A 16,970-nucleotide genomic window follows, 5' to 3' on the forward strand; every position below is an offset into this window, starting at 1 on the left:
GTATAAACGAATAAATAATAAAAATGATGAAATGGAATCAATGTATTATATATAAAAGAAATACGTAAGTGTAAAAAAAAAACTATAATAACAGCAATAATAATTATGATGTATGCAATAATAATACTAAATATAACAATAATAATATTAAAAATAATAGCAATAAAAATAAGAATAATAACAATGATAAAAAAGGGTTTAATATAAATAATATATATACATATGATAAAATAAAAATGTATAAAAGAGCTTGAATGAAAATTTATATATAAATATAATACAAAGTAAAATTTTTTTAAAAAAATAAGTAATATATAGAAAGTTCAAAACAAATAACAATAAAAGAATCTAAAATCATTAACATATAAAAGATATATACAATAGTTTAATATAAATAACATATGAAATTTTAAAATTAATAATAGTAGAAAAGTTTATAACAAATAATACAAAAAATTTAACGCGATTATCATATAAAACGATATAATTAAATAGCATATACGAAGTTTAAGATAAATAATACATACAAAATAGATTAGGGTAACATATATATACATAAAGCAAGTTAAGATAAATAATAAGAATGTGAACAATCAACACATAAAAATAAGTTAGAATAGATGTAAATAAGTAACATATAAAATATTTGAAATAATATGTAAATGAAACAAACAAAAATAGGTTAATAAGTGAATTAAATAGATTTAGGTCATGGCTAAAAATAAATTAAAATTCGAGGCATAAAAGTATAAATACTGAAAAGTTAGTTAAGGATAAAAACGAAAACCAAATAGGATTTGAGGGCTAAATTTAAAAACAAAAGAAAACAGAAAATTGAGCTGATTGAATGGGGGTTGAAAAGGGAAGGACTAATTGCATAAATCTTCCTTTTAGGGAGAGTGCACAAACCTCCCGCTATACCAAACAACGTCACTTCAACATCATCATTTAAATCAAAATCTTCTCTTTTTTTTACTACATTTCCAGCTCTTTTTTTAAACAAAACAGAAAGCTTTTTTTTTTGCTTTCTCTCCCTTTTTCTCCCCCCGTTTCTCTCCTTTTGGCTAGGGTTTTAAGACCCATCCTTGCCGCCGTCGTCCCGACTCCACCATGGGTGGTGGTTAAAACCACAAGGAACGTTTTTGGGCCCGTTTCAGAGCCATTCAAAGGCCACGTTTCCTTTAGCCCGAAGACAAGAAGGAAGGAGATCCTTTTACCCCCTTTAGAATCGGCTCCGCCGACGGAGATGAGGCTCCGACGACGCGACTCCGGTACGGTCCAGGTAATTGTTTTACTTCCTTTTTGTTTAGAGAATAAATGTTAAAAAAATATGATATGAAATGTAAAAAATACGAAAAGAACATGAAAATAGAAATCGAAATCAACCTTTTCTCCTTTTTTGCTTTTTGATTGCTTAATATGCGTGATACATTTTTGTATATCGAATCTCCCCTTTAAAATGATAGATTTTGGCTTTTTAAAGTCGATCTACGAAACATTCATCTCCTATTTTTTGTTTTCATTCTTTTGTTTATTCTTTCCCCCATCCCTCGCATGCTTTCTCTTACTATTGTTTTTGTCTCTGTTGCAGGTGTGTCAGGTGTGGGTGGTGCACGTGATGGTCAAGCGTTTGAACATGCTACCCAAGCACTTGAGGAGCGACGGCTGAAAGAGGGGCTGGGGTTTTTGCTGCTGCAAATGTTTAGTTTTTTGGGCTAGGTTTGGGTAGGTGCATTTAGGTTTGGGCTTTGGAGGTTGTTGGGTTTTGGGGTCATATTGGGCCCGGGCAAGGATTGGGTCGTACACCAAACATTGCCTTATTTAAGAAAAAAACTTTTTCAATTAAATGAAATATATTTTTTAAAACAATGAATAATATAGAATTTAATAAAAAATAATTTGATATAAATACTAAAATTATTAAAAAATAAAATATAAAAGAGAATTAAAAAAAATTAAGGAGATAGGGATTAAATAAAAAGGTTGAAAACGAAGATGAACAAAGAATAAATAAGAACAAACCGTAGAAAATAAGAACGCAAGAGGGAGAGAAATTTGAGTGAATGCTCTCAAGAATTCTTATTGTTTCCCAAAACTCAAGTGTAGTCAAGTTGTTTTACAATGAGGGGAGAGGCCTCTATTTATAGTTGAGCCTCCCCAAATCCAACGGTACAGATCAATTACATCAACGGTTAAGATTAAAAGGTATCTACAAATTAAATCTCTAAGATTACAAAATCATATCTTCTAAGATTGCATATCACATCTAAGATTGCATATCATTGAAGATTATATTTCCATATGAGTCAAGCTTGTAGATGGACCTTAAATCTTTTCAAGTAATGGGCCATTCTGATCGGGCCAAATTATATTTATAATCTTGGACTTCTTTTTTTTTGGGGGGGTTTTGTTTTTGGACTTATTTCTGGGCTCGGGCAAAATTGAGTGTCTACAGCTGCCCCTCTTTTCTCATTGCTATGTAATAGAAATCGAGCAAAGACTATAAAAGTAGACCAAATTTGCCTAGTCTTATCGGTTCCTGGTCTTCAATCTGCTACTTGCAAACTCATGATTGTCATGTTGATATCTTAGATCTGCTCTCCGTTGAACATAGAGACGCCAAATCTGCTTCTTCGATTTGTTCCCTAACAATATAGATATGCCAAATCATCTTAGATTTGCTTCAGCGTAAACACGAGAAAGCCAAATCTGCTATGTCTTTAAGGATGCCAAATCTACTATATTCAACTTGTTCCTATAAACACAAGGATGTCATGCTGAAATCTTCGATCTGCTTCACTGTAAGCATAGGAATGTCAAATACGCTATGTCTTCGATCTGTTCCTTGTAAACACAGGGATGCCAAATCATCTTAGATCTGCTTCAGTATAAATATCTAAAGGTTAGATCTGCTATGTCTTCGATTTGTTCCTTGCAAACACAAGAATGCCCAAATATGCTATCTTCAACTTGTTTTCTATAAACACAGGGATGCCATGCTGAAATCTTCGATCTACTTCACTGTAAGCACAGGAATGTCAAATCTGCTATCTTCGATTTGTTTCCTATAAAAACAAGGATGCCAAATCTGCTATCTTCAACTTGTTCCCTATAAACGCAGGGATGCCATGCTGAAATCTTCGATCTGCTTTGCTGTAAGCACAAGAATGTCAGATCTGCTATCTTCGATTTGTTCCCTATAAACACAGGGATGCCAAATCTGCTATCTTCAACTTGTTCCCTATAAATACAAGGATGTCATGCTGAAATCTTTGATCTGCCCTCTGACAATACAGAGACGCCAAATCTACTATCTTCGATCTGCTTCCTGACAATACAGAGACGCCAAATCTGTCATCTTAGATCTGCTTCGATGTAAGCATCTGAAGGTCAGATCTGCTATATCTTAGCCTATTACCCTACTGCTTAGGGAGTTAAGGCGAGTCTTTAATCCACTCCACTACTGCTTAGGGAGATAGGATTTGTAATTTTAGCCTGTTACCCTACTACTTAGGGGGTTAAGGCGCATCATCTTCGATCTACTCCGCTGCTGCTTAGGGAGATAAGATCTATAATTTTAGCCTGTTACCCTACTGCTTAGGGGGTTAAGGCGCATCTTCGATCTGCTCCACTACTGCTTAGGAAGATAAGATCTGCAATTTTAACCTGTTACCCTACTGCTTAGGGGATTAAGTCGAGTCTTCGATCTGCTCCACTACTACTTAGGGAGATAAGATCTACAAATTTAACCTGTTACCCTACTGTTTAAGGGATTAAGGCGAGTCTTCGATCTGCTCCACTACTGCTTAGGGAGATAAGATCTGCAATTTTAGCCTGTTACCCTACTGCTTAGGGGGTTAAGGTGCATCGTCTTCGATCTGCTCTGCTACTGCTTAAGGAGATAAGATCTGTAATTTTAGCCTGTTACCCTACTGCTTAGGGGGTTAAGGCGGGTCTTCGATCTGCTCCACTACTGCTTAGGGAGATAAGATCTGCAATTTTAGCCTGTTACCCTACTGCTTAGGGGGTTAAGGCGCATCGTCTTCGATCTGCTTCGCTACTACTTAGGGAGATAAGATTTGTAATTTTAGCCTGTTACCCTACTGCTTATGGGGTTAAGGCGGGTCTTCGATCTGCTCCACTACTGCTTAGGGAGATAAGATCTGCAATTTTAGCCTGTTACCCCACTACTTAGGGGATTAAGGCGCTGAATTTTGTAATTTTCAATCAATCTTGCTACATTGTCCACTGGGAATCCACCTGTAAAATTAATTTCCTAGAATTTATGCTTATGCCAAATAATTAAGATGCCATGATCGAAATGAGTCAAATGCTCCTAATTAGACATATTACAATGCAAAATGTTTATGAAAATGACTCCTATTTCGGACGCCATCACTCATTCATCTATCGAGTTTTCCACCTCGTTCTTCTCGACATATCAACCATACTTTGCTTGTATGCCTCGAATCTTCTCCATCAATTTGGTCTACTATACCATTCCCCTAATGTTACGACCCATTGAAGATGTTTATGAAATGATCCTTTCTTAAGATCAATATTGCTTAAAACGTCCAACCGCCTTTTGGACTGAAAAAGAAAATCTCTCGAGTATCTCCAACCCATATGGGAATTCTTTAAACAATTGTCTTGTTTCAGTTTCTTGTATTATCTAGAAAATTTCAGAGTAATATACAAAACTTCGTTTGTGAAGATATTTTAGTTCATCTATCATTATTTCAATGCAACATGCTTTATGAATAATGGGAGACAAATAAATTGATCTTGAGGATAATTAGATTTGGACAAATTATTGGAAGGAATGCAAAAAGATTATCCTGAGAACATATCTTTGCGAAGAACAAGAATCCAAAGATAGTAAATAGGACAGAAATCAGATGCCCCAGATATTGCCGCTTGAGCGTCTATACACCAGCTCCATGAAGACTTTTTTGAGTTCAACATGTGTTTAAAAGATCCAAAGTAATTCGTTGATGCCTCGATATGTAACATACTTCACTTCTCGTCAAATCCGGCATAGCAAGGTCACTGCATGACTTTCCAAATTTGAGCTGCCCTTTTGGGTTTTCAACTTAAAACCCCTTTGGTCTCAAGGCGCCCTTTGCGGGTTTTCACCTTGGCCTCTCCATTTTCTTTTTTCTCTTTTTTTTATTTTTTATTTTTTTCTTTTCTTTTTTCTTCTTTTTTTTTAAAATAGAAGTCCCAAAGTGCCCTTTGCGAGTTTTCACCTTGGCTTCCCTTCTCCTTCAGACAAAGTACTCCTTGACCAAGTTCGAATTCACTGGATTAGATAAATTCTTCCTATCCATTTCCTGTCAAAATTAGTGCACCTCTAGAGAAAGCCCTCTTCACAACATATGGCCCTTCCCAATTCGGCATCCTTTTACATGAGAAGGATCTCTTTCAGCATAAGGTTTCCCTTATGAAATCTTTTTGGACGAACCTTCTTTATCATAAGTCTGTGTCATCCATTCTTGGTACGTTTGCTTAGGATGAATACTTTCAAGTTAATTTTACTAGAGGTATTCAATTCTTGACTCCATCAAAGCTTGGAGGAAAAAATCTTGATTCATAAACCCATGAGAAAGGGATTGCCCCAGCAGTAGTCCTTGCTGTTGTTTGTCAAACCCTAAAAAGATGGTTCAATAATTCTCAGCAGACAAGAATGAAGTTGCTGACTTTATCCTTCAACCTGGAAAGCTGAGGTACAGAGATTACTCCCGGAGCATACATCCTACCATAACTCGATGATGTTTCTGAAGTATTCCTAATCTTCATAAATTGCCCCCAACTGTGAAGCTGCCAAATGAGCGTAGCAAATAGGAGCCACAACAAATATGGTTGTGGTGCTCCTCTGATACATATAGGATAGAGAATGAACAAACTCTTGCAGATCATCAGCCGAAAACCCAGTCTGGTCTAAGAGAACATAATAGTGGGTCTGCCTCGTGATTCCAATCATTCCAGCATGGGTACCAAGGAAAAAATCATTGTTCTTTGGATGGCATACTTTGTTGTTAATGACAGTACCATGTAGCACATTGTCAGGAGATCCCTGCTGAAAAAACTTGGTATGATGGTTTTTCGTACAACAATAACCACAATCTTTAGGGTTCCACTTCTCGTCAAGGAACTTTCAAACCTCAATAACTTGATCAAAACTTGATTGAATTGAGACTCGCTAACCCTATCCCTGAAGGTAATGATTTGATCAGGTTTCCTCTTCCCTGAACTTGTATAGAAGTCTAAGAGAGCTTCCTTCATGATACCGTCATCCACTTTGTCAGACACTAGTTTTGAAGAAAGAATCTATCATTTTAAGCTTCAGAGATTGTGTACGGCCTGATGCCCCATAGCTGGAAATCAATGGCCACCGCCTGGAGCTAACCATCGCAGCTATTGACGGTACATCAGGCTGCTCAGGAAAGCCAAACAATGCACTCATTCCAAGGATGATGGTTGGAACCTTTGAAACAACTGGAATTGAAGGTGTTTTCCCCAGCGTAAGCATAGAGAGTAGGCGGTAGTTTCTTATGCCAATTTTTACCAGTCTCGGTCATCTTCTGTAATTTATTTTTTTCTTTTTTTTTTCTTTTGGCAACCTTTGTTGTACTGTGGTATGGCGCATTGTCTTTGAAAAGACTGTAAACTTTTGGCATTGTGCAGTTATATATAATCTTTTTTTTTGAAATGGATGACTTTTGACTTTGTAATATTGGCATATGAAGCTATCTCCCCCTCTTAATGGAGTAGTTGACGTCCACAAAGATGAGTCATTGTCAGCTTGAAACTTTTGACGAGCTCGGGCCCATAACATACATGCCACATAAGTCTTGACTCCTTTAAATTTGGCATTCATTGTACAACTGATGCGATCCCTTTCCATGGTGGACCAACAGTGCCCCAAAACCTCATGTTTATCCTGGCAATTGCAAATCCTCCTGCATGCGTCTTTGGACCACATTATTGAATTTCCATAATAGTCTCAACAAGGTCTTATTTTGTCTCCTCAGCTAATTCCAATTTCGCAATCTTTCCTTCCTCTAAGGCTATATTTCCTACCACCACTTCATGGGGTAAAAACCATTTTCAACAAATTCAGAAACAAGTCACAATTTCTGACACCTTCAAAGTACTGAGATTCCTCTAAACACATATCGTACTTAAAAGGAACTCTGAATCTGTAGTATCATTGCTCGTGTCATTGATATCTAGGGATCTATGATAAGCACACAAAAGAATATACAAGGAATAAATGAATTCAAGAATGACTATTTACATGAAATGAAAATTTATAAAGAATGTCAAAGGTCAAATGAATCAGAATGAAAGAATATTTACTCGGATAAATAATAAAAGTATGTTTTATTGAAAATAAAAATGTCTGAACATGAGCCCACTTCTCAAAAGAAATCTCATTACTCCTAGGCTTTAGAGCAACAAGAGTGTTCTAAATATTACTCCGTAAAATTCCTAAAGATTACAAGAAGTTCTTCTGCAGTCCAATTGTTTAAAGAACTTCCCGGTTCGTAAGGGCGAATGCCCTCAAGGTTTCTTTGTTCAGCCCCTTCCTCATGTATGACATTGATGGGATGATTTTCATTTCCAAATACCTCCTTCTCTGGGTAAACTATCCCTCCTGACACAAAAGTCGGGGATATGTAAGGGAACGTCGTTAATTCCCATTCAACTTCTTTTTCACTCAGTCGTGACCCTCTTCTCTCTCTCTCTCTCTTTTTCTTTCTCTTTTTAATAACTTTAATTAATTAGGGTCTTTTTATAAATTTGAATGCAAATGATGCAATGAAATGCTATAAGATGAAAATGCATGAATGCAAAAGGATATCGATTCTGATTCAGTTTCATTTTAGAAAACGTTATTTAAGGAACAAAAATCTTTTCATAAAACGAATTACAAATACGCTTTCGCCCGTAGGCCCAGAGTCTTAACCCTATCTAATAACAAAACTAACTTTTGACCACGATAAGACTGTAGCTCATATTTGTGCTCAACGTGCTCGCCTTTTCTACCAGTATCTGTAAATGATCAGCTATCTCTTGCATTTGAATTACGGCTTCACCTATGAAGTAAGCTCTACAACCAAAGACACCTCCTCCAATGTCTGTGAAGTTGCTCTGATTACCTTGAAAGAAAGATTGGCGAACAAGTAGGCATTCCAGCTTCACAGCATACTGCCTTAAAATGATGTCAAACATCCTCAGTGCTTCTTGAGAGTCTTCAAATTTCTGCCCCCACAGAACATTTTGAATTGCTTGCATGGGTATCTTCGCAGCATAGCTAATCTCCACTTTAAAGGTCTTTAAGCAATACGATCTTCTTTAATCTCTTTCTTTCATGCTCATTTGGGCTGTCCCGGCCATTAGGGCTTGCATTTCCATTATTTCTGATAGGTACAACATCCTAAAGTACCACAGTAAATTCCAGCTTGTTGTTTGGTAGCAGTCCTATAGTAAGTAAGCCTTTCTACCATCATAAGCAAAATTCTTTCCATCCAATTCAATTTTGTAGGTCTTATACCCTTACCATCCACAAGGTGACTATCTTCGTCTGTAATGGTAGAAGTGTCCATCAGTACTCCCCATGCTCACCTTGAATTGTCTATCTATCTTCATGTCAAGCAAATACTGCAATTCCCCATAACTGTTGTAGAACAACTGCTTGACTTCATTACTCCATTAATCCTATATTTCCTTTAACTCTTGGAGGTTATTTTGCATCACACTAATGAGAGTGTAGTCCCATAATTCTGATGTGTATCCTTCGGTGACACTATTTCCTTTTTCTATCTGGGTTTTCTCTGACCAAGCACAAATGAAAGAGTTGTCCTCCACTTTATTAAGATATTCGTTCCCCATTACAAAACTTTCTAACTCAGAAATCGAACCTTGAATCGACATCTTTTAATGATAAATGACATGCAATGATAGCAAAATAAGAAAAAACAAGTCATTGTCACATATATAAAAAAATATAATAAATAAGAACTTATAAAGGTAGGCACTAAAGGTCATCATCATACTACCTGGGGCAAGCACTTAAAGTTCACTATATGTAGTTCGGTTCTAAAGCAAGGGTACCTGAACCAGCAGATTCCTTGATCCTCACCAATTATAGGCTCATATGGACCAAGTTCGGTTCAGGGGGACACATTTCCCTATGGCCATGCGGAGATGAAAATCTCACGAAGACATAGGTACGGATGTATCCCGGAAGCAATCCACTAGCCCATGCGGAGATGAAAACCTCACGAAAGCATAGCTTCTTACTCCCACTTAAGGGTGTGACCACAATGGTCATGCGAATGCAATGTGTGCGTAAACAATAACAAACATATGCAACAAACACATGTAAAAAATGACATTTTAAAAATTTTCCAAATTTCCGACATTAAGACAGAAAATAATCAATTTTTGGCTTGACTCTCTTATACGTCCCCAGTGGAGTCGCCAAGCTGTCGAAACCTATTTTTAAAGGAATATTTTAAAAACGGGGATCGACTTTTGAAAAATGAAAACGGGAGTCGCCACCAATCTTTTTAGGTGTGATTGGATCACCTTATAAAATGTTTTGTCTTAAAACATTAATTTTGGTCTACAAAATTATGAGAAAAATAGGTTCGGGAGTCGGTTACGTACGATGAAGGATTAGCACCCTCGTAACGCCCAAAATTGGTACCAAATTGAATAATTTTTTGTCTTAATGTCAGAAAATTTGAAAAGATTTTAAAACTTGAACAATTTAAAGTTGAAACTTGAGATTCCTTTGTTCCAAAAGTATACAAACATCACATCCAGCATGTTAGACACGGTGTTTTAAATCCTCGTAACTAAAATTATCTCATGATTTTGAAAATTTATTAAAAGGATATTTGGTTATTTAGTCAAACGAAAAAAATCGCAACCCAGCATGTTAGAACACTATTTTCCGAATTTCTAAACACCAAACATTGCCTTATTTAAGAAAAAACTTTTTCAATTAAATGAAATATATTTTTTAAAACAATGAATAATATAGAATTTAATAAAAAAATTATTTGATATAAATACTAAAATTATTAAAAAATAAAATATAAAAGAGAATTAAAAAAAATTAAGGAGATAGGGATTAAATAAAAAGGTTGAAAATGAAGATGAACAAAGAATAAATAAGAACAAACCGTAGAAAATAAGAACGCAAGAGGGAGAGAAATTTGAGTGAATACTCTCAAGAATTCTTATTGCTTCCCAAAACTCAAGTGTAGTCAAGTTGTTTTACAATGAGGGGAGAGGCCTCTATTTATAGTTGAGCCTCCCCAAAATCCAACGGTACAGATCAATTACATCAACAGTTAAGATTAAAAGGTATCTATAAATTAAATCTCAAAGATTACAAAATCATATCTTCTAAGATTGCATTCATATCTAAGATTGTGTCATATCTAATATTGCATATCACATCTAAGTTTGCATATCATTGAAGATTATATTTCCATATGAGTCAAGCTTGTAGATGGACCTTAAATCTTTTCAAGTAATGGGCCATTCCGATCGGGCCAAATTATATTTATAATCTTGGACTTCTTTTTTTTGGGGGGGTTTATTTTTGGACTTATTTTTGGGCCCGGGCAAAATTGAGTGTCTACAATTAGCATATAGCCATTACATATACCAGACATAAGCTGGTCATTACATGCCAAATTCACCTAAACATCTACCTAACTCCACTAAAACACATTGAAACTTGGTAAATTAACTTGTACAACAAAACAAAGCTGATTTTCAGCTCAATCACCACCTAATTACATCAATTATCAAACAAACATAGTTCCAAATGAACTAGAATGCATTACATTAACTAAAATCACAAAATAGAACAAAATGAACAGCAACAGCACTTGACTCAGCAGCTTCTGGTCTTGACCTGAGCTTCTTGGCATGTATGCTGGTGCATGTGCTATATGGAAGGCCACTTTCTAACACTCCTCCTTGGTTTTCATGCTGCTAACTCCTAACTCCTTCCTTAGTTTGATGAACCTTGACACATTAAGGGCCTTTGTAAAGATATCAGTAATTTGTTCCTCTAAATTGCAATGAATCAGCTCCACCTCTCGAGCTTGTTCCATCTTCCTTAGCACATGTAGCTTGATGCTAAAGTGCTTAGTTCTACCATGGAAGACAGGGTTTTTTTCAATTACAACAGCAGACATGTTATCATAATAAATCTCTGTTGCTTCCCTTTGATGTAGGTTCAAATCAGCTAGAATTTTTCTTACCCAAATGGCTTGATTAACAGCATTTGCAGTTGCAACATACTCAGCTTTCTACTATTGACTGAGCTACTATGGATTGCTTCTTTGAACTCCAACAAAACATTGCTGAACCAAATGTAAATGCATAACCAGAAGTACTCTTCATATCATCCTTTAAACTAGCCCAGTCACTGTCAGTGTAGCCTATCAACTTCAGGTCTTTACTTCTGCTAAATTGTAATCCACAGCTCAAGGTACCTTTGATGTACCTTAGCACTCTTTTTGCTGCTTGAAGATGTTACTTGTTGCAGCAATGCATAAACCTTGATAACATACTCATAGCAAACATGATATCTGGTCTGGTTGCTGCCAAATACAATAAGCAGCCAACTAGACTCCTATAGGCAGACTCACTGACCTGTTCATGATCCCCTTGACTCGATAGCTTCATTCCAACAGCCATAGGTGTGTTTGTTGGCTTGTAATTCTCCATAGAGATTTTGCTTATGATCTTTGCATCAAATGTCTTCTGTCTCAAGAAGATTCCAGTGTGTGTTTGCTGCATCTCCATTCCAAGAAAGTAAGTCATCTACCCCAAATTTGACATTTCAAACCTGTCTTTCATTTTGGCCTTGAAATCAATCAATATGTTCTGGTCTCCTCCTGTCACCAAGGTCATCAACATAAAGGGACACAATTAGCTGTGTTTCGGCTTGTTCCTTCTTGACATACAATGTTGGCTCACTCATGCTTCTCTCAAATCCCAGGCTTAACAAATAACTGTCAATCCTAGCATACCAGGCTCTAGGAACTTGTTTCAGGCCATATAAGGCCTTTTTAAGCCTGTATGCCATGTTCACTTTGCCAGACACAATAAAGCATTGATGTTGCTCAATATATATCTCTTCTTCTAGAAAACCATTGAGAAAAGTAGACTTCACATCAAGCTGATGGATCTTCTACTCCATCTAAGCTGCTAAGGCAACCAGTAGCCTGATGGTGTCTAGCCTGGCTACTGGTGCAAATGTTTCCAGGTAGTCCAGGCCATATATCTGACTGAACCCTTTAACAACCAATCTAGCCTTCAGTTTATTCAAACTTCCACCAGCATTTTGTTTGGCTCGATAGACCCATTTTACCCCAATAACTTTTCTTTTAGCTGGTGTAGCAACTAATTCCCATGTCTGGTTTTTCTCAATCATGGCAATCTCATCAGCCATTTCCTGTTTCCATCCTTGACGTGTCTCAGCCTCTTCAAAACTGCTTGGTTCAACTGTGGCCATATATGCTCTTTCATAAATTTCAGCCAAAGTCCTTATTCCCCTGACAGGTTCATCATCAATGTCCATATCAGGACCATTTTGATCAGATTCAAGCTGATCTGCCATGAGTTCTTCAGAAACAGCCTTTGGTTCATTTGTTTCCTAGTTCCAGCATGCCTTTTCATCAAAGATTACATCTCTGCTTATATAGACTTTGTTTTTTGAAGGATCTAGGATCTATAGCCTTTCTTGGCCATGCTGTATCCCACCAAAATGCCAGCTTGAGACTTTTTGGATAGTTTTTCCCTTTTTACAGCTGGTATAAGGCTGTAGCATAGGCAACCAAACACTTTTAGATGAGCCAAAGATGGCTTGAACTCGAACCAGGCCTCAAATGGAGTCTTATATTCCAATGCTTTGGTTGGTAGCCTGTTCTAAATGTAGACAGTAGTGTTAACTGCTTCAACCCACATGGTCTTTGGTAAATTCTTCTGGAATAGAAGGCACCTGGCCATATCCATCAGACTTCTATTTTTTCCTTTCACTAACCCTATTCTGTTGAGGTGTATAGACATTGGTTAGCTGGTGTTTGATGCCATACTCAGCTCCATTGTCTGACCTGATGGTCTTAAGTTTACACCCTGTTTCTGTTTCAGCTGCAACTTTAAACTTCAAGAATACTTGAGCTACCTCAGACTTGTGCTTCAAAAAGAAAATCCAACAATATCTGGTACTATCATCAATAAAAAGAATGAAGTACCTATTGTCATTGAGTGACTCAGTCTTCATGGGGCCACATACATCAGTATGCACCAGCTCCAACTTGTTTGATGCTCTCCAGGTTGTGTTTGCAGGAAATGGGAGTCTGGGTTGCTTTCCCATCTGACAAACTTCACAAACATATTTATTTTGGACTGACTTGGTGAAGTTTTCAACCTTCTCCTTGTTAACTATTCGAGCCATCGATCTAAAGTTGGCATGACCAAGCCTTTGATGCCAAAGCTTGGATTCTTCTATTGAGGTAACACATGCTGAGTGTGGGTCACTTGGCCAGTTGATTTCAAAACATTTATCAGTCATTGTGATTGTCATGAGGCTTGATCCATTTGGATCAGTGATTTGACATTCCTGGCCCTTGAACACAACTGAGTAACCCTTTTCTAGCAGCTGAGTAATGCTGAGAAGGTTCCTGTCAATCTCAGGCACCAACAGCACATTTGTAATGATTTTGTTCTCCTGTGGAAGTGCATATTAGCACATTTCCCTTTCCTTCAGCCTTAATGAATTGTCTATTACCTATTTTCACCTTGGTCCTGCAGCTTCTATCCAAGGTTTTGAAAATGGTTGCATCTGGTGACATGTGGTTTGTGCAGCCACTATCCAACAACCATCCTTTTGAGCCCTTGCCCTGACCAGCTAAACATGACACAGCAAAGACCTGCTCTTCATGGTCACTACTATCTTCAGCCACTCGAGCTTCCTCATTCTTGTGTTGTCCTTGATTTTGCCCAGGTCTGCCTTTTTCTTTGCAGACCCTTTCAACATGCCCTTTCTTCTTGCAATGTTGACACAAGGCATCTGGTCTGAACCAGCATTTGGCCTCTGGATGACCAGGCCTTTTACAAAATCTGCAGAGTTGGTCTCCTCTTCTTGCAGCATCAGGCTTAGGCCTGCTTCTCCAGTTCTTCTTACATTTATAGGCTTAGGTGCTTGAGGTTGCTTTGCCCTTGGCTTGAAAAGCACCCTCCTGGTGCTCCTCCATCCTGCTGGCTCTCATTTGCTCCTGAGCATAGAGGGCATTAATGAGCTCAGTTAGGGAGATGCTTGCAAGGTCTCTCAAATCCTCCAAGGATGAGATTTTAGCCTGATATCTTTGAGGCAATGTTGAGAGCACCTTCTCCAAAATTCTTGCCTCATTGAATTGTTCTCCTAGCAACCTTATGCTGTTCACAACAGCCATGATTCTATCTGAGTATTGCTTCACTGTCTCTTCTTCATTCATATTTAAATTTTCAAAGTCTCTTCTCAAGTTTAGCAACTGCTACTGCCCTGTCCTCTCTGTGCCTTGGAACTCCTCCTTGAGCTTGTCTCAGGCTTGTTTTGGAGTCTCACAAGTCATAATTCTGGTAAAGATAACATCAGACACACAGTTCTGAATACAAGACACGACTTTATGCCTCTTGGTTCTCTCATCTACGTGCTGTCTGATTTAAGCCACTGTGGGATTGGCTCGGAGTAGAGTTGACTCAGCATCAGTGTTTACAACTTCTCACAGATCAAAAACCTGTAGGTAAGTTCTCATCTTAACCACCCATATGTGGAACCCTTCACCATTAAAGACTGGTGGTGCTGCTGCAGAAAATCCTGAAGAAGCCATTCGATTTTAAGTTGAAAATGAAACAGGTCCTCTAAGACAAAAGCTCTTAATACCAATTGTTGAAACTTGGAACAAATAAGCAAGCAGAGTCGAGAGCTTGTGCAACAAGCCTCATGACTTGGTGAAGAAACAAGAGTAGAAATTTGCTATGAAAACAAGAACAGAATCGAAAACAAGAACAAAAATAGAGCATATGAATGAAATTCGATATGTTTCATTAAAAAGAAAATATTGGCATATAGCCATTACATATACCAGACATAAGCTGGTCATTACAAGCCAAATTCACTAAACATCTACCTAACTCCACTAAGACACATTGAAACTTGGTAAATTAACTTGTACAACAAAACAAAGCTGATTTTCAGCTCAATCACCACCTAATTACATCAATCATCAAACAAACATAGTTCCAAATGAACTAGAATGCATTACATTAACTAAAATCACAAAATAGAACAAAATGAACAACAACAGCACTTGACTCAGCAGCTTCTGGTCTTAGCCTGAGCTTCTTGGCATGCATGCTGGTGCATGTGCTTCATGGAAGGCCCCTTTCTAACAACTTCATCAGTGTAGAAAAGCTATGATTTCTTCTAAAATTTGGCAATCAGTAACACCCATTCTTTTGAGTTACATCATGCTTTTAGCTATTGTGAATGTTACTAAATTTCTGAATCCATAGCATTTTGATGCCTCTAGAGTTGTCAAATGTTTGAATGACACAAAAGATGGCACTAAATTCTTTAATTTGCCACATCCCAACACTTGTAGAAAACTTCTGCAAGTGATAGTTTGCTCTTCTAGATATGTGTCAACTCAGGAAGATAATACAACCTTAACTCCTTCAAGCAAGCAAGTGCTCCTGCACGTTCGTTTTCATCTCTTACTCCTTCACATGGAAATAATTCATTGAAGGCAGCCCTTTGCCAAAAGAAAGGGATTCAAGGTTTGGTAATAACTAAATGAAACAATCTGATATAGTAATTCATGTTTCGGGACAATCAAACTTTCTTAGTTTGGGACAATATTGTTTCAAGTCTGCTCCATGTCCATGCCATACCTTCATATTGCCATTCCGAACCAAAACCAATTCTTCTAGATTGGGGAATGTTTCCTAAGAAATTAAGAACCATATATATGTTAAATAAAAGCAAATCTTCTAAAGTGATTGCTAAAATATGCAAATCTGTTTAGATTGACTTTTTATTCAGTTTCGTTTATGAGATCTTACTTTAGTGACCCAAAATAGGGGTTGTCGAACAGAGATAACGGACTGGTTCTCTCCTTGTGTTTCTCTAAAGTTGATATACTCCCCAGCAAATGTCTCCACCTTGCTGCATTCACACACCTCCAATTGTTTTAACAATGGCCAATCTGTAGTATGCACCTTGGAGTACAAACCCTTCAAGTTGGGTAGCTTATGAAGTATCAGCTGTCTTATTTTAGGAAACAGAAACTCGGTAGTTGATTTGAGCTTAATCGATTCATTTGAGTCGAGTCCATGATCGTCAGCGAGTCCAATTATTTCTTCTACCGACTCACATTCCGATATTTCCAGACCTTCTAGTTTTTCAAGTCTTTTCACCATATCAAATGGTAAAACATTCAAAAGTTTGTCACACTGTTCCACCTCAAGAAAGGTTAATTCATGAAATGAATCCTTAGTGAGTTTATCATGCCATATCTTTCTACACTTTCCCATGCCTACAATTCTCAAACAGCATAAGCTAGGAAACGCAACCTGCGAGAATTATTTAAGTTGTTAATGAGGAAAACAAGTTAGAATTCTACATAGATATGAAAAGTAAAATTACTACAAAAAAACAAAAGAAGAATATCACCTTTTGGTTGAAGAGAGTATTGGTCTCTTGAGTTTTCTTGATGGCAGAATGTCCTTAGTTTTGGAAGCCTACCGAGCTTCAGGAAATATAGCTTAGTGAACAAGTAAATCTGAGGTATACCATCTTCTGCCGCAGCTGCTAATCCATCTGTAAAGATTATTTCTTCCATGTTCTCGCAATTGTGAAGACTAAGTAGATAGAGCCGCTCAAAATTTTT

The 16,970-nt window shown here is 37.2% G+C and overlaps 1 protein-coding gene and 1 pseudogene across 1 annotated transcript; both read right to left on the reverse strand.

The window, feature by feature from the left end:
• Positions 1-5,673: 5,673 nt before the first annotated feature.
• Positions 5,674-6,532, reverse strand: LOC107904568 (protein argonaute 4-like; annotated as a pseudogene).
• An 8,684-nt stretch (positions 6,533-15,216) lies between these two features.
• On the reverse strand, positions 15,217-16,634 carry LOC121209870 (uncharacterized). Its single transcript, XM_041081726.1, has 2 exons — positions 16,144-16,634; positions 15,217-16,026 (listed from the first exon to the last, which is right to left on the reverse strand). The coding sequence occupies exons 1-2, from the start codon at positions 16,612-16,614 to the stop codon at positions 15,898-15,900; spliced, it is 600 nt and encodes a 199-aa protein (XP_040937660.1). The 5' UTR covers positions 16,615-16,634; the 3' UTR covers positions 15,217-15,897.
• Between the last annotated feature and the right edge of the window lie 336 nt (positions 16,635-16,970).

The sequence above is a fragment of the Gossypium hirsutum genome, chromosome A11 (assembly GCF_007990345.1).
Source record: "Gossypium hirsutum isolate 1008001.06 chromosome A11, Gossypium_hirsutum_v2.1, whole genome shotgun sequence".
NCBI classification, from domain to species: Eukaryota; Viridiplantae; Streptophyta; class Magnoliopsida; order Malvales; family Malvaceae; genus Gossypium; species Gossypium hirsutum.

What these genes read in the sequence shown, in the direction of transcription:
- LOC121209870 (XM_041081726.1), bottom strand. Translation starts at nt 16,614, where the DNA reads ATGGGAAAGTGTAGAAAGATATGGCATGATAAACTCACTAAGGATTCA. An exon ending in CCCTATTTTGGGTCACTAAA is followed by an intron (nt 16,027 to 16,143) that starts GTAAGATCTCAT and finishes TTAATTTCTTAG; the next exon opens with GAAACATTCCCCAATCTAGA.